A 25,793-nucleotide genomic window follows, 5' to 3' on the forward strand; every position below is an offset into this window, starting at 1 on the left:
GACTGTGACAACACACACAACGTCCAAACCAGAAAACAATCCCAGCAGTGAGAAGGGGGAAGTGGACACAAAGTTCAACCCCTAACCAAGAAGCTTTTTACAAGTGATACCTGGTGGGAAAGGGAAGCCCCGTTTTCTTCATAGAAGGGTCACGGGGTAGATCAACCAGACTTCGGGGCAGGGCGCATGCTCAGGAGTAAACAGCCAACACAAAATGAACTCCACTTTTTAAATTTTTTTTGGTCCTTTTTTTGTCATGTTAGTTTGTCTTCCTTCCTTCCTTCCTTTCTTTCTTTCTTTCTTTCTTTCTTTCTTTCTTTCTTTCTTTCTTTCTTTTTTGAGAGTGTCAGGAAACAAGAAAGAGGGAAAACAGACCATGAAGTGGGTGGGTAGGGAGGTAGAAAGGATCTTGGTGGGTTGGGGGGATAATATGGTTATAGTATATCTTATGAGACAACCTTTTTAATTAAGAAGAGCTGAGAAATAACTTCCTGCCAGTATCTCTTGGTAGAAGGAAAGAATGTTCCTAAATGCAACGCTAGAAAAAAAGAAAGACTTAAGTGAGCACCCGCCGTGGAGCAGGCTAGTACTTTTCTAGAATGATCTGACGTGCTTACAGACTTACATGGGAATATTCACACAACCCACAGAAAGTGGTTAACTGTATCTTGGTTTCAAAGCTGAGCAGATTCTGAGCTGGAATACAGGAAATGAAATCCAAACCCCATTCTGTCTAACTCCACACCACGGGCTTCCTTATTAAGTGCTTAATAAACCTTGGGAAGTGGGACTTTTATTAGAATACGGCCTCTTGAGAATCAGGAATTCTTTTACTTCTGCTTCACGCCCAGAGTAACTCCTGACTCCTGTGCCCTGCTAGCCTCACAGGTTAAAAACAAACAAACAGCCCCCCAAAGCAGCAACAACAAAACTCAAGTCCCATTCTCAAATTATAACACAGAATAGTACTCTTTAAATATTATAATGCATTTGCTACTCATGATAATGCTTAAGAAATGCATCTTAGTTTTCCTAGGGAAGTGCACTATGTTATAAATTGTTTTCTTATTTTTGGGTTTTTCTTTATTTTCTTTCTTTATTTTTTTATTTCAGACAGGGGTTTCTTTGTGTAGTTTTGGCTGTCCTAGAACTAGCTCTGTAGACCAGGCTGGCCTCAAATTCACAGAGACGTGCCTGCCTCAGCCTCCGAGTGCTGGAATTAAAGACGTGTGCCATCACCACCTGGCTATAAATTCTTAGAGATATCAGACCCAACAGGGGTATGTAGACAGAACACTTTGCTTAATTTCCCCTTCTATTTCCATTCTACGACATAAAACATACACTTCTTTTCAGAAGCGCATGGCCAGCGGGCTGATGGGCAGCCTTCATCTGCTGAAAAGATGTAGATGTATTTTCGGATGTCAGAGCAAACTCGGGAGCAATCCCGAGTCCCTCCTTATGGGTGTCTGCTCTGCAAAGAAGCCTGCAGTGGACGCGAAGCAGACCCCCAGGGCCCGTCGTGCGTGCCTGCGTAGCTGACGTAATGTACAGCGGTAATCCACACACGGGGCCCAGGGAAGCTATCCACGTGACATGCTGCTTATGATGATTTCCTGGGACCATACCTAAACCCAAAAGGCCAGTTCGGTACTTTTTGTATTTATCAGCCTGCTCCTCCTTCAACTGACTCATTCAGTCCCAGTCCCAGTAGTGGCCCCGGGGAAACATCTAATGTAGAGGAAAATCCCGAGGGAGGAAAGAGAATAGAAATAGAGTTCTCCACCTCCGCAGAGCGAGCTGCACCTATTGAGAGTGACATAAATTCACAAACGAGGCGAGGTCTGGAGGAGCGCGGGACCACAGGGACATGCCACGGTTGCAAAGTCGCAGGCACCTTGAGTCTCTCCGCATCATGTGGCGTTTGCCGTTTTCACGGTTTTGGGACGAATCCCGGAGACCACCCCTGTTGATTACACTCGTGCAGAGTGAGGAAAAGGAGTCATTTTGGGCCATTTGTCAGCTAGACGGCAACAGAATCCGTCCTTATGGCTCTCTTGAGGCATAAATATATTTATTAGCTTCTTATTGTCTCCTTGTGTCCTTCGCAAGTGTGGGCTAACGCTCATGCGGTGTTTCTTTTAATATTCTCAGATAATATGGACTGTTGTGTGTGTGTGGGAGGGAACAGGTTTAATTTCCTTTGTACAGTGTCTTGTGCACAGCACGAACAGGTGGGCACCGAGAGAAACCATCTGATGCGAAAAAAAGGGATTCCTGAGAAAGTCTGGTTCGGCAGGTTTTGATCGTTTGGAAGATTGCATTCCCTTCCAGAGCAGAAAGGCCACGGAAGCCTTCTATTACATTTTAAAAATAAAAGCGTAAGTCAAACTTCTGATTTTGATTTAAAAAAAAAAAAAGCAAAAACTGAAAATCACATCTCCTGACCTCTCGCTTCTGCTCTTCGTTCCGTGTTTAGGCTATAGCCAGCATTTCACACACTTTTTATAATTAAACAGGGAATTGAAAACCTTGTGCGATCACTATGTAGCGGCGCCGGAGGGCTGGAAACCCTCCTCGGGTCATTCCCGTGCTAGCAACCCCGCGATAAATAGATCTTATCGGAAGGGACATGGAAAAGCATCATTCTGTGACTGTAGGATCACGCTACGCCAGGAGCCAAGACTCCGATGCACGCCCTTTCAAGGCTCAGTCTTTCAACCACGCTGGCTTTACAATTGGGATTCCTACCCATTCCCCACGCTTATGTCAAGATCCTCCGAGTGACTGAACTCAAAGCCACATCTACTTTTGATGCCATCTGTTCTGGGACCACAGACCAAATTCTAGGGTCGTTTCTTTAAAAAAAAAAAACCAACTATGTGTCATGTCTACCAAAGTATATGTAACTCCATAATGCTAACGGTTCTCTTAATTAAGGGACGGTAAGTAAATGACCAAGGATTTGTTCAACGACCGCTGCATCATCAGCTATCCAAAAAGACCTTCTGCTTCCATCTGGCATGAACAGAACAAGGGCTTGCCCACCTGAGTGGGCCACTGTGTTAGAGAGACTGGACATGAACCATGTATACTTGGGAATGCCAAGTAACATTGCTGCCTGCCCTAAGCCAAGGAAGAATACCCCCAAACAGGCGCTTCATGAAACAGTTCCCTACTGTACGTATCTTAACGTGCCTCGGATCTCCATCCTAATCCTGGTCCCCGCTGTGATATCTGGCTTTCTTGTAAAATGACAAAAGGACTCTGGTAGAGACAGAATCACGAATGAAAGGGCCTGCCTGTCATTAGCTGCAACCTCCAGTTCTTAATTTTTCCATTTCCTTCTAAGGGCTGAGTTGAATTCTATAATGAAAAACAGACACCCCCCCCCCCAAAAGCGAAGCCTTCAATTTCCTATACTACAGTGTAATTGTTTTTCTGATCTCAAGGAGGCAAAAATGTAATTTGACCTTTAAAATGTGTAGTTGGAAGGGTTATGTTTCAGGCAGTATGGAAAAAAAATTTTTTTTTCTACCACTGATTGAAAAGGGGAGGCTTTGTGGTTCAAAAGCAACGGGGAAGAAAATCCCCCTTCTCGTATCCCCGTTACTGGCCTTGGAGGATGGGGTGCCCGAAGATAGATACTCACAGTGTTATAGAGTCTGTCTTTTTCTCAACGTACTGCATTCTCTTCCCGTAGGGAAGTCTCGGTACTACCGACATCTTGGACCAAAGATGCTCTTTTGCTGTAGGGAGTGTGGGAAGGAAGGAAGATGGGCAGAGAGACCATCCCATGCATTCTTGGCTGGTTAGCAGTGCCCCTGGTCTCACTTGTGCTACCAGAGACCGGTCACATGCCCTCCCTGTTGCTCTGATAGTCAACGATATTGCCAGACTGACCGTCTGCCAGAGGGGAGACACTGTGAGACCAGTGAGAGACCTTGACGACACCGGCTTCGGACTCACTCTCTCCTCCACACGCTTTGTGACCAGTGACTTTCAACTGTTACCAGACCCGAAAGGGAACCAGCTGGATTTAAATGGACACAAACAAGTTTTCATTACCTCATCATCCGGTGAGGGGCACTAGCTTGTCCAAATTTCTTGCTATCGTGAATTCCACTCATCTGTTAATGGACACCTATTAGGCTGGTCCCAATTTCTTGTTATAGTGAATAAAGCAGCAATATGCATGGGAAATTTGGTACAATAACAACAATGAAAATTACATATATTTACTATATACAGTATACTACATATGTAGTTATATATATATATATATATATATATGAATACTATTTAGTTCTAAGAAAAATAAAATCACAAAATCGGCAGGAAAATGGATGGACTTGCACAGGGGAGAGAAGCCCTGAGGGAGTGAGGTTCTGAGTGAATGTATATAATGTTGACATGAGCTGAACAGCCATGTCCAAGACCCCAGAGACTAAGATCCATGGAGTAACGGCAAAGCCTTCTTCCCGGAAGGGGAGACCCAGAGGGACATGGCACAGCCTTCCTCTCTGGTTCATGTGTGGATGCTGCGAGTGTGTGCAGAATATGTCCACCATAGCTCTCTTCCACCTGACGTTTAGGGCATAAAGACCGTTTGCCTACAGAGACGGCTCCTAGCTAGACTGGCTAAACCATCTCGTGATCCACCTGTATACCATAAATCCCGCCTCCTTGTCTATCTGTACGCGAAAGCCCCACCTCCCTGTTCAACTCTGTATAATAAACACACTGAGCTGTCTGGGCACTGCGGGTTTCTCCATCAGACTCTCGCCCACCCGATCCCAGCCTTTCGTCTGTGTCTCTGACTCTGGGTTTTCCTTCACGTCCTTGCTGCCTTGGTCAGGTTCATCCCCGGAGCCAAGCTGGATGCATTAGATTTAGAATATAGAATATCAAGCAAGGACACAAGCTCAGGAAGGAAAATGCTGCGTGTCCCCGCTTACACACAGACACTGACCAGAACATGTATGTACATGCATGTGGGTACAGTGTAACATGTAGGAAAACACTCAAGAGTCCAAATCAAGGGGTGAGGAAGGCCGTGAAGGAAGTGGACACTCGAGTCATGAGAGGGGAGACACAGCTAATTATTTTCCTAGTTCTAACTCTGTAGGGATTTTTCTGATGGTGGAGAAATCTATAAAAATACAATCCACACTACAAGTGTGAAGTCCAGCATCTTCAGGGTACCTGTTGTGAATATATAGAGGTTCACTGAGATGTAGGATCTGCTAATTCCAGCGTGTGATGGATTTTAAGTCCTTCAGACTCAAGTTGTAATGAAAAGACCACCCAAAAGAGAGAAGATGACACTGAATTCTGGGACCACAGAAGTAAGTTTGGGGGTGATACCTTTGTAAAGGAGTCTTCAAACTATAGTTTCCACACATGAGGGTGTGACGGGGAAGCAAATACTAGCTCATAGGCACTGTCTCTAAGTAACTACCAAGCTGTGCACAAGGAGAGCGACGAAAGACCTTCAGAGCACAGACAAACCAGATTCTTGGCATTGCGAGCAAATCCGGGCACCACACAAAAGCAGCACCAAGGCGGCAAGAAAGGGTGAGTGTTTGGAGCTGGTGGCTGACAAGAGAACTTGTAAAGGAGGAGGACGGTCTTACTTGGCCTCAGACTTAGGTGGCTCAGAGGATGTACATGTCAATAATTTTACACTCTTTGAGCGTCCGAGGAGCAACACTGGGAATAGGGTATCACCTGTGACCAGGTACTTCTGAGATGCAAGTCTCACCGGTTACTTTCCCGTTGGGAGGCCTCCCCAAGCTCACATCCCGAAAACAACACAGGATTTAAAATGTCAAAGAGACGATATCTGGCTGGTATGTAGGGCCATCCTGCCAGTTGGGTGAAAATGTGCGCAGAAAGGCTTTGCCTAGCTACCGCCAAGGCTTCAGGAACAGGTAAATGACAGCTACCTTAAAACAGGGAGTTCTTCAGCTTGGGGTTCTCACACTAGAATTCATCTTTCGGTTAAGGGACAGGGTATCTAGTGAGGATTGTTGCATGCGATTATGTTACTTTGGGTGTGGAGTACATCTTCACAAGGATGAGGTCATGAACTATGGAAGACCAGCAAGGGTCAATGAATCAAAAGAAAAAAAAAAGGGGTATGGAGACACCAGGATCTCTGGCCTAAAGGGGGCAACAGGAGGGAGCCTCAGAAGAGATACGAAAGAGGAGGAGATGACCTGAAAGGTGGCAGAGGAAGGGGAAGAGGGCAAAGGCTGAGACATCTCACCTCCGGACTTGGCCTAGACGAGACCTCACTTCTGTTGTGGTTTAAACATGAAAGCTCGTCATAGGACCATAGGTATGGAATACTTGGTTTCTCCCCTGGTGGACACCGTTTTGGGAGTTTGTGAAACTTTCGGAGGCAGAGCCTCGTGGGAGGAAGCAGGTCACTAGGGGTGGGCCTTGAGGTTTTACAGCTTAGCCTGCTTCCCGTCAGCTCTCTGCTTCCTGACTGAACTGTTGACATGACCAGCCTCTTCATGGTCTTGCCCCTGGGCCTTTCCCTCTAGGAGGGATGTGTTCCTTCTTTACTGTGAACAAATCATTCACTCCCTAAAGTGCTTCTTGTGTTAACTGGCCATAGCTATGAGAAAGGTAATGAATACAGCCCCATTTCAGGAAAACAAGACACAGGACACAGGGCCAGTGTGGTCCCGAGCTACAGAATGAGTGCTCTAAATGCCTTTTTTTTAAATTTAAAATAAAACTGCTTAAAACAATTGCCCCCTCCACCCCCCCCCCATCTCTACAACCTCTTCACCACCCCCACCCACCCTGCCACGACTTTGCTGGCTCCCGACCAGCTTCCTCTTCCTCAGGAGTGCTCTTAGTTAGATGTTAAACTGACAATAACACCTAACAGGATTTTTATAGCTCTATTTTGGGATGCTTTCTCTCTCAGCATATGGCAGAAATATCGAGTATTATTATACTTCCCGGATGTTTTTTCAATCTCATGTTTTATTGCTCATTTTAAGCCTTCATAATCAACTTGGACACACACTCGCCGGCTCTGTGATGAGAAGCTAGGCTAGTCTGCGCACAGAGCAATTAAATCTGGCAGCGATGATTCCAAAGGATGACTATTTCCCAGCTGTGGCAGGAGGGCCAGTCGGACAGAGACGAAGCCAGCTGTTTCGCATTAGTTCCTGGTATTATTTTTACGCTCCCATTGCCAAGTTTATCTTCTGTTCAGGCACAGCGGGAGAGGATCATGTCATAGCTTGGTTCCTTGCTCAGATCCCAGGTTCGTTCTGAGAATTTGGGAAAGTCCCACGTATGGCCAGCTAGTCACATGGGACAGCGTTCTGGTGAAACGCCAATGTGGTTTTCTTCCGTTAACTGTATTGAGCAAGCGTTCTTCACGGCCTGCTTGGGAAGGATCAATGCCCAGCTCATTCAGCCCTGGTGTGTCCTCGGTAAGGCTGGCGGATGACCAGCCGCCCACTTTCTTCTAACTTCTTTAAATCACCGTTCCCACGAACTCATCATGATCGTTGGTGGAGTGTCCTCAAGCAGATTTGTGTCCTCAAGTTGGCAATTGGTGGCAAAGTGAAACTTTTTTTTTAATGTTTTACATTAAATGTATGTTTTTATTCATTTATTTCTGAAGGACACACAATGCCTCCTATTGAGTACTTGGGAGTTAGGAGGACTAGGCGACCCAAATAAGGATCGGAGAGAGGACCTAGGCGTGGGGCTCACTGACTCACTGAGGGTCACATGACTTAAGTACCGTTTCAGAATGAATATTTTTTTTTTTTTTAGAAAACCAAAGGATGCGAACCATGTGTTTTGTATCTATAAACCTCGTCCAATGGAGCCCAAGGTTTGCCTGTATTTAAACTGGTGGTGCCAGGCACACGGCTCCCTCTGCTGCCTATGGTACACGATTTAGCCACCAGTAGGGAAACTTCTTTCCCAAGTCTTCCGTAGCCTGGTATTTCTATGAGTACCACAATTCCCAAAATTCATCCTCCCCCTCCCCTCTGCAGAGACAAGGGAGGCTCTGTCTTAGTTTGTCACTGTGCTGGCTGGGCACAGGTCTTATCTGGAACAGAAGCAAAGGTTTCCTCTTGGCAGAGACACACGCAAATGGTTATGCTTACACAGTAATTTGATTTGATTTTTAAGCTAGCGCACAATTGTGGGATCATTTTTATAAAGGGTGAGGTCAGAAAAGGAGTATTGGCATGTACTCAGTAGCTGCCACATATAGCAAACGGTTGAACTTCAACTTCCTTCTGGGTCTGGAAGGAAGCATCATTTTGTCTTGTGGGTGACTTTTTAGCATGGTAAGGCTCGTTCAGGCCCCATCTTCCTGCCAGCTTAAAGAGCAAAGGAAGAATTGAGAGCAGAGAAACCACACATTGCTTCCGTGGGCACTGGCTTTCCTGGCCCACACTTTCACCATTTGAGGAGTGAAAGAGACTCAAGCCTGCTGTAAACCTCCAGATGTCTCGTGATCCCTGTGCTCTTCCTTCTACTAACACACAAAATTAAGTAAATAAAAAGCAGTCATAGCAGCTGGAGGCAGGGGGATTAGCAGTCACCGCTCCACTGGGTAAGCCAGAGCCCGAGTCACTCAGATGCAAGGTATCATGAGGGGCCCTGGGAGGAAGCGCTTACTCTACAGTGGCACCCACATGGATAGAGGGCAGAACTCCCCTCCAAAGACTGAGGCTGCCAAGCTGCAGACCCCAGGAGCAACCTTGCCCCAATGTCTTTCTGCATTGTCCAAGGTTGCTTTCACAAGAGCAGAGCTGAGTGACCATATGTCTGGAACACTTAACAAATTTACTCATTGGCCTTTTCCAGAAGCCCTGCTGCCTCTGGCTCTAGACAATTGTTGGGTAGACTTATAAGCAATGGGGCAACCGGCTTAAAGAGAGATTGGAAAAGTCCTAACTAGAAACCACTAAAAAGTCTGATCTTCAATAGTACAGCATCTTTGTTGTATGTAAGTGCTCACATGCATCCTGGGAGCTGCTTTGGACAACTTAGCTACAATCTGGTCAAGAGGAAAGTTCCACGGACTCCGTGTCTGGGCGAAGGTAAAGGGCTGCTCATCTCAGAAGACCTGTAAGGGGCTGAGTGGTGACCGAAGGAGACATTTCACGTCAAGTTCCTCGTGTCTTCTGCACCCTCGGGATCGTGTAGGTAGCGGATGGTTTAAAATTCATGTATTTTAGATCAAGCTAAGTGTGAAGCTTAATCCTTAATGCCACAGCTTCTGCTAAAAAACACTGCAGTATCAAAGCAAGGACATGGCGTAGAAAATTATGCAGAAAATGCAACCAGCTGTAGCACCAGGAGAGCTCAAGGAGAGATGGGGACGACTTCCATGAACCTGGGTGCCGCGGTTGGGTGGTTTCTTTCAATGTGAGCGCCTACAGTTTGACCTGGATAACTGTGGCTCTTCAACTTTCAGCTTATGAGGTTGAGCTGGGACTGACCCCGCTGTCAGCTCTACAAGAAGCATTTGACTTGGAACGGATAGCGGGAAGACCGTTTCTCCTGCTGTAGTGGTTGGTATATAGAGACTTACACGGGACCAAAGCAGCCAATGCTTTTGACCAAAAAGCCACTGCCGTTTTTTTGCTGGAACTACTTAGCCTTAGGGGCTAAGACTGAGGGAGAAGCCAAGAAGCAGGGTGTCTGTCTAAGAATGAAGTAAGAAATAAGCAGGAGAGGGAAACGGTGGGAGATCCTGCACGAGAGAGATGGAGGGAGGAAGTGAGGGAGGAGGAGAATGGCCTGCTCCTGATAGTGGGATAATACAATTTGACTTAGAAGTAGATTTACCTGAATGAAGTTTCTGCAATATTTCTGGATGCATCAGCCACGAGATTCTCTTTTGTCTTTAGTGTCTTTTCTCATTTGAAATGGAGTCTTAAGTGGCACACTGAGAAGATTTTTCCCATGGTAATAGCATTCTATGTAATGATAAATACCTCACTCCATTTCTGTCCATAATTAATCATCCAGGGATCAGAGGGACTTTTTTTTTTTCAGTAAAACCAGCTGAAGGGAGGGAAGGGCAACACCTAAACCACACCAGGGAACCATCTTTTTTTTTTTTTTTTTAAAGAAAGCAAGCATGTTTATTTGGTATAGAACAGTAAACTGAGTTGTACTGAGAGTAGCATTGTGATTGGCTAAGAGTGATTGTGAATCTGACGGGATCTAGAGTGGCTGAGGAGGCAAGCTTCCGGGCACACACACCCGTGAGCTGTTACCTAGATTAACCGAGATGGGAAGGCTGCTCTATTGCTCTATCTGTGGTCAGTAGATGGGAGTCCTAAGCTGAATATAAAGAAAAAGAAGAAGCAAGCTGGGGAGCAGCACCCACCAACTCTGCTTCCCAAACACAGTCACAAGGCGGCCAGCTGCTTCAAGCTCCCGTGCCATAGTCATGAGTTCCTGCTACAGTGGCCTGCACTCTCAGACTGTGTGTCAAAATACATCTTTCCTTCCTTGAGTTGCTTTTGTTACAGGGATGCAGCCACCACAGCCCACATCAAGAGGGGAACTCTATCACTAAGTTTACTCGATAAGATGCTTCTTTTTACTAGGGGAATTTAATGATAATGATGGGAATATTTTTGCTTTTTCAAACATCCCTCATGTGATTAGCTTTTCACAGAAGTCAACGCCACGTAAGCACGTCCCATAAGCTTTCGTCCCTAGCCCTGATAAGCTATTAGGTCAGCTTCAAACTCCAGTGAATTGTGATGGCTATCAGAATTCTTATTCAAAATACCTTTTCTTTCTCATTTCCAAGATCTATTTTCCTGCCTGCAGAACTTAAAAAAGAGTCAGCTAGAGAGCCGTTCTGTGATGCTTATGCATTAAATAAACCACCTTTTCCATCTGATGCTTTTTAGAGGCCACAGGAACGGCCCGGAGGCTGGGAATTTGCGGCTGTGGGGTTGGCTTTTACTCACCAGTTGTGTAGCTCCGCGAAAGCGGCTTTGATCTTCTTCACAGAACTGTCCACTTCCTCCTTGATCATGACGCGGTACCGAGTCAGGGAAACGGTGCAGCGCTGCAAATCCTTCACCGATTTCTCGATATTTGGGCCTAAAATGGACGCCAAGAAAAAGACGATCAGCGGGACCACTTTATCTTTTATTTATGAACTAAAAGAAAAAAATGAGGCAACCCACCCACCCCACACAGGCCTGGCTTTTGTTTTCTAGAGGAAAAACATTGCTAAAGGGAAATGGTTTATCTGGCCCTCGAGAATGTCTTCACCCAGAGGAACACTGGCTGTGCCACATAGAGTCTGTCTGTCCTTCTGCCTGAAGTGTCATAAACTTCAGGGTCTTCCAATCTAAAGGCCATTTGTGCAGCTGGCTCCCTCTGTAAGCACCACCATGTGTGGCTCAAAGTCAACAGGGATTTAGAGCAGGACAATGACAGAGAGATGGGGGAGGTACAAACTGGTTAGAGAGAGTAGGGCAAGAGTGTCAGGTATGCTGGCTCCTGACCGGCATCCTGAGCCAGGCCTGGAGCGACAGGAACAGCATGCAAGCATCTCTATGTGTGCCCATCTCCCGGGGTTTCCTGCAATCTGCACCAGGGGGAAAGCATACCCAGCCAACAGGCTGCTCTTATCTCATCAAGAGTATGTTTCGTCAAAGAAAGCAATCTCCCTAGAGAAAACGGAGCTAGTGTGTCAAGCCAGAGTCACAGAAATCAAATACAACTGAGGCCGAATCAGAAGTCACTGAGTTATTGAGTCTTGGAATCAGAAAGGAAGTGATTTAGCCATTTCATTCCTACGTCTAGTCACAAGTCAAAGACACCAAGGTTTGGAAAATGGAAATTCTGCATGTCAAATAGCAAAAAGCCTTGCAGTGTTAGATTGTCTGAAAGTTCTACTACAGAACCGAGTTCACACAGGGAAGACCGTCTCTCAGAGAAGAGCTGTCAGGATCTACATCCATCTTCATCCACACAGGCCTGGGCTTCATATGTCTGGGGGGCACTCATCCGTCCTGCGCTAACACTGCTTCCTAAGTGACCGAGCTAAATGAACACACATCCATCCACGGTGGAGCAGAGAAGGGGATGCCATTCCACCTTGATTCTCTTAGACCTTTGACAGACATGGAAAGGATCATATCTGTCTTCCCATTTTCCATCCAAGTGGATCATGGGGGAAAAAAATAAAGAAGAAATTCCACTGTAAGTAGGATCCTCTTTGCTAAGCAGTATTTTTTTTTTCTGGAAAGTTCTGCCATACTGGCACTTTTAGGTGTGTACGGGACATGTCGAGTCATGTGCACAAAAGAAACCACTTTACCTCTTTTCTTTGCCAGCTCATCCGCCTTTATTTCGAGATGAGCTGCGGGGGCATTGGACTTAACAGGAGATGTTTTTGCCTTAGGCTTGCTTGGGTTACAAGGCTGCCCAGATGACCACTGTAGACCATCTGGCCTCTCTGATGGTCCATGAATAGCTTTGGGGCTCCCATCTAAGGACATTCTCTGCTGCGGTAGTCTGTTGCCTTCTGTAAGAGAACACCAGATAATGACTGTGAAGGGGATAAAGCAAACACACGGGCGGCCGAGTGATGGGGAAGGGCAGGAGGTCTGGTTCCATTTGCAGGCTGACAATAATGCTTTGCCCTGCAAAATACCGAGGGAACTGTCTTCTGTGACGTAACACCAGAAAGGGCCTTGGGTTTAGAGTCAGAAGACCTGGGTCTGTGTGTGGGCTCTGGGAACTGCTTGCAGAGAGAGGTGGACAAGCTGTTTAATATCTGAACCCCACTTTCCTCACTTGTAACTACCTAGCAAGGTATTAACAGGCTTGCAAGAGATGAGTATAAGTCCCCATCTCTCCCTTCCCCCATTCCAGTAAAAGCTTACGCATCTTTCAGGGTGAGCTTGCAGTGCAACTGAAAAAACGCAACCCCCCCATCTCCATTAATGCTTTGGGGTACTTCATTCTGAGTTAAGGAAGGCAGGAGAGGGATTGGAGATGAGGCAAGCATGGAGTGACCATGGGCAACATCATCATTCCATCTAATTTATGGCGAGATTAAATTGGTAAGCATCACGGTAACATCTCAACTATCTTTAAATTCCAAGAGCTGGATTCTCTCTAGAGCTTTGATAGATGAGACAATAAATTAGCAGCACGTTGCTTTTGGCATCCTTTAAAGGTAGGGCCGGAGGCAGTGATTGCTGGTGTGAATTAAATGGTGCCTAAGGGCCCGAAAAGGGAATGTATTACTTTTCAGATTTCACCACAGAGATCTCTGGTATGAAAAAAGAGAGAGAGAGAGAGAGAGAGAGAGAGGAAGAAAGGAAGGAAGAAAGGAAGGAAGAAAGAAGAAAAAACAAAATGGTAGCCAGTGTGCTTCTGAAGGTCAGGTTCATGGACAGGTACGTGGTTAGCAGAAAGAGTACATTCTGGCTCAGAGACTCCAATTCTGAGCTACCCCGCATCCTGGACAGTCCAGTAGGAATGGCTTTACCTCTCTAGCTGGCTGTGGCTCACACGTATGCAGAGTGCCATCCTCTCTTTGCAGCCCAGCCTCCCTGTCCCTTTCTGGAGCACTTACCCACCCCTGCTTCTTCCTGCTCCTTGTTGGCTTTATCTATTGCATTTAGTGTAAGGCTCCTACGCCTGTCTCTCAGCACTGCCTTGCGAGAGGCTATGGCCTCCGCGAGGGCAGACACTGAGCCAGATTCCCTTTCTAAGCTCCGGGACTTGTGTCTGGTTCAATAGATTTCTGCAGAACTGTGATTGAGTTAAAGTACTCTTAAAATGATTTCATAGGGAAAAAAAAAAGAAAGAGGCGAAGCACACCTTTCCCGACACTGTCACAAGATGGGGGGGGGGGGGAGTGTGAGAGAATGCAATCCGGGTCCCAGACAATTTGATTTTAGACATTAGCTCATTTATGATAAATACGATTTGACTCTGGTACAATCCGTCATTCATAACCTGCATATCAAGGAGTTTCCCTGAACGATGGAAACCTTACTGAAAGGGAAATTATAGCACACAATGAAATGTCCAGAAAGGGTAGCGAACAGCGAGCAAACACTTAAATCGTATTTCTTGCGGTAACAGAACCGATTGAAATGGTAAGGTGTAATTTAATCCTGAGTCACACTAATGTAGAACGTCACTGTGTGAATGACAGGGGCTGTCAAGCTTCAGTGTGAAATGACTCTCCCTCGGGACTGTTCACACAGCAAGTCCTTAAGGGACGGTCTCTGGAGAGCCCAGGCCAGCAGTGGGCCCTGTGTTCTGCATCCCAGGTGGCTCTGAAGGAGTGGAGATGGGTAAGCCCACCTGAGGATGGATTTATAAACAGTTGCGTTGAAACAATGTCTAAATCCAAACTGGTTCCAGCTCATGCCCTTCCTACATCACAGCTGAAGTTCTACATTGGCGTGCGATTCTACATTCGGAATCTTAAATTCAGCACAGCACAGCAGATTAGTTGCGGTCTTGGAAATATGGGGGCGGGTAGCCTAATGAAAATAATGACCTTAGGGAGAAGAACAGAAATTATTCTGTTAAGATGCAAATGAATTTTAACCAGGAGACAAGCATGTAAATAAATGTGAGCTCATTAACCTGTAGCTAAAAATATTTTGTTTGTGCGTCAGAGAAATAAATATATAGGCTATTGATTCCGTTCACCGTTCATCTCACAAATATTTATGGAGAAATTTTAATAGCCATCTTTTTGCCCTCTGAAAAACATTACTGGGGGGAATCATCGGACACTGGGGATTATTTACAATGCCCAAAGACCACTTGGATCTATCTGCACACTGGCTAGGTAGATTAGTCTATAAATATGGCAAAACCCCGGGGTTCTCTCGGAGAGTTACACAGCCACAACAGAAGGATGGCCCTTGGAACCCAAGTCCTGGACTTGCAGTCATACAATGATGGAAGTTCTTTCCCGGACACAGTGATTTCCCTTCAGCATCAGAAGCACCATCAGGTCTTCCTCTGGAGTCCAGCTTTAAAACTGAACAGGCTGTAGCTGACCGGAGTTGAAGCACACGGTACACGATCAATAAGGTAGCTGATCCCTTATTGATTCCCCACGTGTGGCTACGGAATGGCTAAAATGTGACTTATCCATACTGCCACAAGAAGTCCGATAGGAAGCATAGACTGTTCTTTTAAAAAGCTTGGCACGATACCTTACAAAGATTCTTTAATAAATACTAAAAATATGGAGACTGGAGGGTATAGCTCAGTGGTGTAGTGTTTGCCCAGAATATGCAAGGCCCTAGGTTGGATCTTTAGCATTGCAAAAAGTCAACAAATAAATATTAATCACATGTTGTAATGATCATATTTTAGATATACCAATTTAGATAACATATTACCCAACTGAAATCACCTTATACCTTTGAATGTGGTTGTTAGAAAAATATAGAATTACATTTGGGCTTGCACTGTATTTCTATTGGTTAACATTAGTATAAACTGTAAGGAATGGAGAGTTTGCAGTGATCAGTCACTACTAATCTATATCCTACGATGAGAAGGCATTTATTTTAGTCTGCACTTTCTGTGCATGAAAAGTGGAGGCCTCACTTATCATCCTAGGCTTGATATCGACTGCTACAGGATAAACAATGAATGAATGAATGAATGAAAAATATGTAGCAATGACCCAGCATTACTGCAGCACTTTACATCGCTAGGGTCATTCCAACAGTAGGGCACCTCGGCAGACTGGAGCCTCTGTGGCTTTAATATTCATCCAGGATTTGAGCCAAATTTGTGACCTCTTCAAAAGAATGAATTTGCTCAGATTTCAGCAAAAACTACACATTTTTACTTAATTCTTTCCCGGGTGTTTATCTTAATAATGGCGCCCAGAAACTTCTGTGGTTGTGAATGTCACAATTACGAGAACCCTTCCCAAATGGAAAATACTTAGCAGTTCCTCACACACCTAGCGAGTGACTCGCGGAGAAGCAGTTAGCTTTCTGATTCAAGGAGACTCTAGGGACACTTCATGTGGGCTCGCTGATGTGCTAGCTCTGCCTTTCCTGTAGAACACAGTGAGCCACATCTCTCTGCCCTTGACACCAATGCACACAATGTAAGAAGCTGATAATGAGCCCAGTGTGACCTTCTTTGTCTCAATGGCCCTGGCAACACGGTTGGAAAACAACTGACGATTTGCGTGAGTTGGTGTCTGGACTCTATTGTACCCACTGATGTAGTTATCTGTCCTCATCACATCTACGTAAGAAGTCCCAGTATCAGATAATGTCTGTTCTCCAGATTTATTTATTTTTATTCTAGAGATTATTTTGTCTACCATAGACCCTTTGCATTCTAATGTACATCTAAGAATTAGCTTTTTCAAAAAAGAATTTCAATAGAAAACCTGGCAGAATTTGTGCTCAAGCTACAAGCCAATTTGAGAAAAAGCTGGACTATTGTCAATATTGAATCCTTTGATTCTAAAACATTATGAACCTCATCATTTATTTGAGCCTTAAAAATGATCTTAACTAAATAATTTTAGTCTTGGGGGTCTTAAATATCAACAATCAAATTTATTCCTAGGTATTTTAGACTTCTTTTGTTTTGGTATGTAAGATTTAAATTCTTTTAAATTGCCAAATGTTGGTTACAATTACAGAAAAAGGAAACTCTAAGGTGTGTGTGTGTGTGTGTGTGTGTGTGTGTGCGCGCGCGCGCGCATAAACAAGCCCTCAGATCTTAGCACAACTGATACCATGATGGAAATGCCATTCAGGCCTTGGAACTCAGCATGTATACAGGGAGTTAACACTTGCCAAAATGGGCACAATGACCTAATCCACCAAAGTCAGGAGTTCTGAGACAGTACCTAGATACACGAACCTTGCTTCCTGGCTTCTGTAGCTGTGGTTTTTGGCTAACTGTTCTTGCTAATTGAGGCATGTCAACCCAGGATTTATTTTTTGTGCTTCAATGCTCATCCTGAGAAAGGCTTGGGACTGCACTCAGGTCCTGAACAGCTAGGGTAGACTCTGGGAGGCTAATAAAGACTTTCTGTTGGTTTGAACACACATCCAAGTAGTCTTCTCTGGTTGATACCTCCTAACAGATACCACACAATATTAAACTTATATCCAGAGACTTATCTTATGACCTATTAATTGGTCTATTTTGATGAAAACGCCAGATGTTCCTGCAATGTTGGGTCTATGGCCCTATCAATCAGGTTAGTTGACAGTATTGAGTACTGATCTTTCATGTAGTTGTCTCATCAATCAGTAAGAACATAGTATTATAATCTACAACCACTATGGATTGGTCTTTCTTTAATTCTATCAGTGCTGCTGCATAGATTTTGAAGTGCTATAATTAGGTTTAGAATCGTGAACTCTAGTTGATAGACTGACTTACATGTTACTATGGAATGGCTCTGCCAGCGTTTCTCGAACTGGAATCTCTTCCTCAGTGCTAATGCCGCCACACCTATCCTTTGTATGTAGCTGTTTGCACAGTGTGGCTTTCCTATGCCCCACCTTTAGCTTTACATTTATCATATCACGTCTACTCTGTCACTACCTGCTTTCTAATTGACGTTTTAGCCGCTTACGTTTAATGTAATTATTAGTAGTATGAGATTATATCTACCATGTTGAGTTTATATTAGTATAAAAATTAAAAACAATTAGAGATCATTGTAAAGATTACAAGATTGTATTATCTGTTTATCACAATGTCCTTTCAATAAACATGTTCTTCATGACTAAGATAAGAACCAGGTAAGAGTATCATTTTACTTAACCACTTGTGTCAATACAGACAAATGGGCTCACATTTTTTAACCATGTATGAACAACTATGTACAGATATAAATTTTAAAATTTCAAAAGCCTCTTTTCTCTAGATTTTAGTTGTTTTTGTGTAAATCCGATGCTTTCCTAAGAAGACTATAGGAAGTAGACAGGCAATTTAACTCTAACCTCAAGGGGTGTAGTAAATACAGCAGCCCCAAAGTCATTATTTTAACCTATTAAAATGCTCTGAGAGACTTCCCCAAAGATGATATTCCAATAAAGCCTGATCATGCTTAAGGTTTGTAAGGTAGTTTTATCTGTAAAAAATCGATACACAAAGCATAACTTTGTTGCTAAATATTAGGTTTAAGATTCCTAATGTCTGTGTCACTTAAAACATGTCAACACTCTCTTAAAATTACTGAAATAAATACAATTCCATTTTATGATGACTGGTAATATAATTGATAGCTCTTGGGTACCTGATATTACTGTTTTTCAATATTTGTAATAAGAGTAATACAAATGGAAATTACCTTAGGAAATAATCTTTTTTTTAAAAAAACAATAATATTAGTGCAACCTTTCTAGACAGACGTATATTTAGAACTTAAGCTCATGTATATATGTGCAAGCACACACGCATGCACACATGTGTACACACACACAGGCACGCTCATCCTTTTTAAACCCAGTAATTACAGGGCCCAGGCATAATCACAGAAGCCTTGCACTACAGTGTGGTTCCTAAAAGCAGAGATAAACTTAAAGAATCCATACAAACAAACAATCTAGAAACAGTTAAAAGATGTGACAAATTTATAAAAATAATACATCCGTTAATAAACACAACGTTTTACATAGTTAATATACACTAATAAATATGACCTCCCCTCTCCTCAGAGAAGCTTCCCTATGGGGTGGATGGCTGTCAGTATTGAGTCTCACAACTTCTCCAAGAGAGAGACTCGGTGACTACGGAGGGAGCTTCTCCCTAAACAGACAGCTCTATCGCTGCCCTTCCAGCAAGGTTCAGGCGATGCTGTGGAAGAGGTAGGAAAATCGCAGCAGCCAAAGTTCGGAGAAGATTGCTTAGGAGACTGCACTCTGGGACTCAGGGAAGTGAGGGTTCAGACCCCACCCCAAATGAGGCACTTTGGCAACTGATGGCCCCTGAGGGAAGGGGTGTGAGTTTATGGTGGCCCATAGCCTGTGATCCAGTGGCCGCCTATGTTCATGAAGGACTAGTCTGGATGTGAGCACACTCTGAGCACATTGTTTCTGGAGCTGGAGAGACGGCATGGCCTCTGAGAGTACTCCCAGCTCTTAGACTGGACCAGAGTTCAGTTCCCGACACCCAAGATGGGTGGCTCACAGCCTCATGTAATTCCAGCACCAGGGGACCCAGCACCCTCTGCTGGCCTTGGAGGGCGACTGCACGCATGGACATAGATGCAGACACAGACACGTGTACATGCACCTAATTATTTTAAGTCTTTAAATACATTGAACTCATGTATGAAATGACTAAAGAATAAATAAAAAATTAAAAAAGGTAAGTGAGAGGCAGAACGTTGAAATAGGGTTGTACTATAGCAGAACCTCCTCTCTGTTATAATCATAAATAAAAGATGAGATACCATGGGAAGAATAACCTTAACAGATCTTCAATGATATGATGCTCATCCTTCCATGCTAAGTAAAGCAGAATGCAAAAGAATCACGTGCTATGTAATTATTTTTGAGAATAGTCTGTGTGTCTGTGCCTTAAAGTGATTTTGAAATGAAATTTAACAACGGTTGTTTTGGGGAGACAGGATTTATCTAATGGAATTTTCCAAATTTCCTCAATTAGGACAAAGTCATTTTAAACACAGAAACACAGACTCTATAGTTATATCTAAAAAGCAAAAGATAATAACTTAAAATAAGACTACAGCAGGACACAGGGTCCCATATGCACTGAACCTTTAGATCCAGAAACAAGACTTACTCTTTATTCAAAGAAGTCAAACTTGGGTTTTTGGAAAGAGCACAGTTTGCAGAAGGATCTAGGGGGCCAGAGGAGATGTGGGAGCCTCCTGAGCGCACTTCTGTAGTAGAGAGAGAGAAATGGGGCGGTGGTTTGGGTGGGAAGGAAGAGGGAGAGACGGTGAGAAATGGATCCATGCATACCTGGGAAGGAAAATCAGCAGGTCCTGCTGGTGGACTGATAACAGGGACAGGGGGCAGGGAGAGAGAGAGCTGTCCTGAGCGTTTGCTCGACCTCTGCCTTGCATGGATATGAACTCGAAAACAAGAGAACCAAGCTTAAAATGGAGATCAAGAGATGGTTTGGAGCGTGCCATTGAAGTGGTCTGAAATGTCTAAATGAAAACATCAACCCTAGTTCCAAATTTCAGAGAAGAATACAGACTAGGAAGATTGGGATGAGCCACGTGACATAATTAAAGCCAGGGCGTGGTCCAGATGATCTCAGAAGAAGGCATACCTGCATGATGAAGGGCTTGGGGCCAGCCAAGCCTTGATGAGACTTAACAGGCCAAAAACCAGACCAAAAAAAGGTTCTCAAAGAAACCGAGGGAAAGCAACAAAGACACGGAGAAAATAAGGGGGCCGTGCCATGGAAACCAAGTTGAAAAAGACACGGCGTAAAGACAGAGGTGTAAACAACGGTATGTCTGCTGGAAGGAAAGATGAAGGAAAGATGAAATATCTGTTAGATACAGTCGCTGGGAGACCCCTGCGGACCCTGGGTGCAGTGTCTTTGGAGAGATGGGGTGGAAGTCATCACAAACGGTCTAATGGGTGAGGTAGGGGTGATGGCGTGGAGACCTGGGTAGCAATAACCCCTTTGAGATATTACAGAATAACGGTCCAGTGATGAAACCTCAGGAAGGTTCTTCCTGTTACATCCTCTTCACTGCCATCTCGTCTCCCATCTCTGCAGGACAGGGAGGCTAGCAGACACACTGACTTTGCAGTAGAGACCAGAACACGGAGGTTAGCCAGACATAATGTCAGTTCTGCCCTTTCAAAAATTTCCTTAGTCATTATTATTCCATCCGAATCCCAGGGAACCCGAGCCGCTTGGAGGCCATGAAAGCGGGTGATGCCCTGACATTGTATTAAAAGATAACAGGTATCAGCAACGGATCAAGGTGTCAGAGGTAGAAGACAGACATGTAAAGTCAAACGTACGCCACTGTCTTCGTTCCTCGCGAGGCAAGTTCAACCCTCTTTGCATCCTACAGAGCTTCGTTCAAAGCTTTGCTCAAAGAAAAATCTTAAAACCTTTTAGGAAACCCCTTCCTTTCCCCGTGTGCATTCTATTCAAGTCCTTTTGGAACCAAAGCCACCATGTCGAGGTTCCGAAGGTAGGGTATTTAGAGATGAGGATCAATAGAGGGTGATTTTGCTGGACAAGATATAATGTGCTTTGTCAATGATGAAGGGGAAAGAGGCCTCTGGGCTTCACCTGCTTAGGAAACAGAGAAGTAGCTGAGGGCGTTGGCTGTCCGGTGGCCTTGGGTTACTATAGCCAATGCCTGTCTGTGTCCATTTCTGCTTTCGACTACCCAGGGAAAGAAAGCAGAGATCTGAGTCACGGAGGGTAGAACCGAAGGCTGCTTTTACAAGTACCTGCCCATTTCAGCCCCAGTACTGCTAGAAGAAAAGGTGAAAGCCGAGCAATGCACACTACACGGAAATGAACCAAGAGCTTGGGTCCTAAAACAGTAACTAAAGAGGAACACGATGGATAATTGCGTGCTTTGAAACAACAATAAAACGTGTGTTTGTAAGAGAGCACACAATCTCAGATCTATATAAAATGTATGATATCTCTAATTTTTCAAAGACAGCAGAAATCTACGCTGATAATTGCGGGGGCTTCTTCGAGGTGCTCGCCAAGTCTAAAGAAACAAACGAACCAAAGCTAACAAACCTGGCTGTGGAGCCCACCACGGCCTGGCATGGGATACCCGCAGCTCAGCTTAAACATCTCCTCTTCGGATGCTTATATCAGTGTGACCTCATCTGAAGCCACCGCACACCCACCGAACATCCACTGTGTCTTCAGAGAAGGGGCCTTTGTGCATTTCAGAATCTCTGATCATCTTAGGAGCTTCGTTTTATGTTGGCTTATTATCTATCTATTTTTCCTACCTGACAAAGTACGCAAACTCCCTGGGAGCAAATGCATGGTCATCTGGTTCATCTTCACATTGAGTGTGCCTTTAGATGCTCAGACAGATTTGCCCATCGAGTAAACCAGGGGCACAGCGATTTCCTCTCTGCCAGATTCTGTGCTGAGGGCTCTGAGCTATTCATTCACTGCTCACCCAAATCTTGGACAGTTAGATTTGTTTGTTTGTTTTGCTTTGCAAGGGAGTAAAATGAAACACAGAGCAGTTAACTTTCCCATGGGCACACAGCCTGTAATTACACAAGACAGAGGCTTGAGTCCAGACATTTCCATGGCTGGGCACCCCGGTTCTTGCTCATGATCTGTTGAGTCACTGGAGAGCAGGCACTTTTGAAACCCTAAACTACACAGATTTTGCTTTGCTATGAAAGTTTCAGGCTAGCAGCATTCCTGTGGGTCTTCTCTAATCCTCTGTCCCAGTGCTGGGCTCAGAGGAGCAGGAGGGATCCTGTTGGAGCTCCTCCCAAAAAGTCCGCGTGCAAACCCTGTAGGCACCTCAAAACACGGACGTGTTCTGGGTAACACCCACATTAGAACACAAGCCCCTTTCTTTCTCCTGTGGCTGATTTCCACGTTGAGAACGCGGTGAAGAAGCAGTACTGTGCTCGTGAGCCTCTGTATTGTATTGTATTGTAAAGGGACGGCAGACACGGGGACAGGGACAATCTGCAGTCTAGGTTGTGGAGACCAGCACACACGGCAGGGAGCCCTCCGCTTGTGGCAAACAGGAAAAGAAGATGTGGCCTCCCAGGATGCTTTAGGGATGAGAAACTCTAAAGGGAAGCTGCTGGTGGCCCCAGTTCTGCTTTCCCTCCTCCATGGGCATGGGTCCAGCTGGAGGGAGACCGGGAGGAACGTGATTTCCTGTTCTGGCCCAAACACAGATAAGGCTTGAGAATCTGAGGCTCAAAAAACACAGCAGGAGGGAGATTTGGGAAAACTGGACCCTAAGGTGCTTTAGATGTTTAGTTTGGAGGCCTTGAGGGGGTAAAAATGACTATCTTTAGCACTGCTTTTGATAAAAATAAACCTCTGTCTAGTCTTTGCTTGAACTTAGTATTTGGAAACAGGACGGTTTGGACTGGATTATAGATAAAAGATCTCATCTGAGCTGTTATTAAACATTCTGAAATACAGAAAGAACGACTCTCAGGCTGAAAGCCTACTCCTCAGCCTCCACGCTCCGTGCCGACACGCAGCACTGTCCCGGCTGACAACGCTATATTTACAGCCTAGAATGATGGCGCTCTGGGCGGTTATTTTTCACAGAGGAAGTCACGCTAACACCCCGGAGCCACCCGCATATATCTTAAAGCTAACTTTTCCCCTACCGGAATAATGACTCTGTTTAAGACTTTCAAAAAAGAGAGAGAGAGAGATCCTGAATGTCAAGGTGTTATAAAAAGATAAAACACGCCTTGCACACGTCCACAGCCTGCTGCCCGGAGGGACGTTCGCGGCAGGCTTTGTTGAGCTGGTGGTTTCATTACTGGAGAGCCTGATAAATGTACCGCCACAAGTAGCCGGGAGATTTCCTTCCGGCTCAGTCTGCGACTCCACTCAAGCACAGAATATCATTATATGGCTTTATTACTATTACTTTTCCCTAATTTTTCAATTACACGTTTTTTAAAATTTGTTTTTTTTAGGAGTTAGAGAGCGCATGGCTTTAGCATTAATTCTCCACTGCAATTTAGACAGACCTAACTGAGTCAAGTTTTGCCAAAATTCAGAAAGGGGAAGAGTACTTTTTTGGCCTCTCCATGCAGGAGCCTGGGTTCCCCAAAGAAACAGGGCTTAAGGCTGCACCTCATCCATCCTTCTGCTCGGAATGGGGTACCATGTATACAAGTTCTGACACCTGTGATTTGTCTATCAGTGGGCTCAGGACTTCTGATAGATTAAACACGTGTTTTAGAGTCCTTGAACAGTTTTGGCATCTACTTCATGATGGGCCTTTACTATCTTTGGGGGGAAAGAAACCTAACCAATCATAAACTTCTTTTAAAATCTAGGACCACTGCACGTGGGACGCCGATGGAGCCAACGGTCAACCTAATGACCTTCTACGCCCATCACGCATTTTTCTGAAAAAAAAAATCGCTCACAGAAAGCGTAAAGATTTATGAGGAGCCAATGACAGCAACAATCCATTCAGGTGACACTCAAAAGAACCAAAAGGACACCGAGCAGCATTTTGTACTGATCGTACAGATTCTTCCCAGAAAGCCTCTGGATATCCTGCTGGTGAGGATCAAGTCGCCTTGCAGAGAGGACAGCTTTAGTTGGTGCTTAGCTGTCAAGGGGCTACCCGCGGGGAGGTGAAGGGCTTCTGCCTTGCATCCAGTCCATTTACTTGACAGATTTACTGAAACGGTGTTAGGACAGAGGCATAAATTACGAGTCAATGAGCACATACACACGGCTTGGCTTTTAGTTTATGATTGATATCGAAACGGCAACTTGAGTCATTAGACTTTGAAAGTAATTCGTGTAAAAGCAATACCAAGTAAAGCTGGGAAGCTGCCACTCGGTTATTTCATTTCTTCCTCATGTCCTGACTATAAATCAAAAGAGATTTTAAAAACCGAATTAGAAATTCCTGGAGAATTTGGATTCAAAATGAACGAGGCGGTTCTCATGGCAGTCACTGCTTGGTTTTAAGACACTGTAGTGTAGTTGATAAGGATGAGTGACCACAGCACTGTGGACAGAGTTGGTAGGAAAGGGGGAGACAAATGAAGGCTGGATGAGCAACTTAAAGACTTCCGGTGTGATACCGAGTGTCATGACCTGGCCTCCCCTTGTCATGTTCCTCAGTTAGTGTGTACCACCATCTGGTTTTGTTGTATTTTGAAATCCTAGGCAGGGATTTGTTGTGGAAGAGTCTTTTTGTACACTGTGAGTATACATCACTCTGGTTGGTTTAATAAAAAGAACAGCCAAGAGCAAGGCAGTATTTTCGGGAACAGGGGAGTCTGGGAAGAAGAAGGGCAGAGACACCAGGAAACAGAGAAGGCAGCATTGAAAGTAAAGGAAACTGACCCACGTAAAGGAACGGAGATTAAAAGATATGGGTTAATTTAAGTTACAAAAGCCAGTTAGAAACAAGCTGAAGCTATTGGCCAAGCTTCCGTAACTAATCAGTCTCCATGTAGTTATCTGGGAGCTGGCAGGTGGAGTAGAGAAAGACTCATTACAGGGATGATCTCACTCACCTTTGGCTTGTCATAGGATAACAACGCCATACTAACTGTAGGGGTACGACAGACAAGGGGGCTGAGCAAAATTCTCCGTACCCCTTATAACCTTCCCAGCCTTCTCCATCACCTTGTCCCTAGCCTTCCCAGCCTTCTCTGTCACCTTGTCCCTAGCCTTCCCAGCCTTCTCTGTCACCTTGTCCCGAGCCTTCTCAGTCTTCTCCATCACCTTGTCCCTAACCTTCTCCATCACCTTGTCCCGAGCCTTCCCAGTCTTCTCCGTCACCTTGTCCCGAGCCTTCCCAGTCTTCTCCGTCACCTTGTCCCTAGCCTTCCCAGCCTTCTCCATCACCTTGTCCCTAACCTTCTCCATCACCTTGTCCCGAGCCTTCCCAATCTTCTCCGTCACCTTGTCCCTAACCTTCCCTGTCTTCTCCATCACCTTGTCCTTAACCTTCCCAGCCTTCTCTGTCACCTTGTCCCCGACCTTCCCTGTCTTCTCCGTCACCTTGTCCCTGCCCACCAATCTACGACATCTCAATTGCTCAGGTGGAGCTGGCA

General features: G+C 44.9%; 1 protein-coding gene across 8 annotated transcripts in view; it reads right to left on the reverse strand.

Annotated features, from left to right (window-relative positions):
* The window catches only part of Spats2l (spermatogenesis associated serine rich 2 like), a 155,134-nt gene that overhangs the window by 21,270 nt on the left and 108,071 nt on the right, over nt 1–25,793 (reverse strand). For 6 of the 8 annotated variants that reach the window (XM_075956267.1, XM_075956268.1, XM_075956274.1 and 3 more), the window contains 2 exons: nt 12,356–12,562; nt 10,992–11,127 (listed from right to left, as the gene is read on the reverse strand). In XM_075956267.1, the coding sequence (XP_075812382.1) occupies nt 10,992–11,127; nt 12,356–12,562 (343 nt within the window). The remainder of the gene's footprint in view (nt 1–10,991; nt 11,128–12,355; nt 12,563–25,793) is intronic. The other 2 variants (XM_075956273.1, XM_075956272.1) reach the window with 1 other exon arrangement.

This window comes from Microtus pennsylvanicus, chromosome 22 (genome assembly GCF_037038515.1).
Source record: "Microtus pennsylvanicus isolate mMicPen1 chromosome 22, mMicPen1.hap1, whole genome shotgun sequence".
In the NCBI taxonomy this organism is placed as follows: domain Eukaryota; kingdom Metazoa; phylum Chordata; class Mammalia; order Rodentia; family Cricetidae; genus Microtus; species Microtus pennsylvanicus.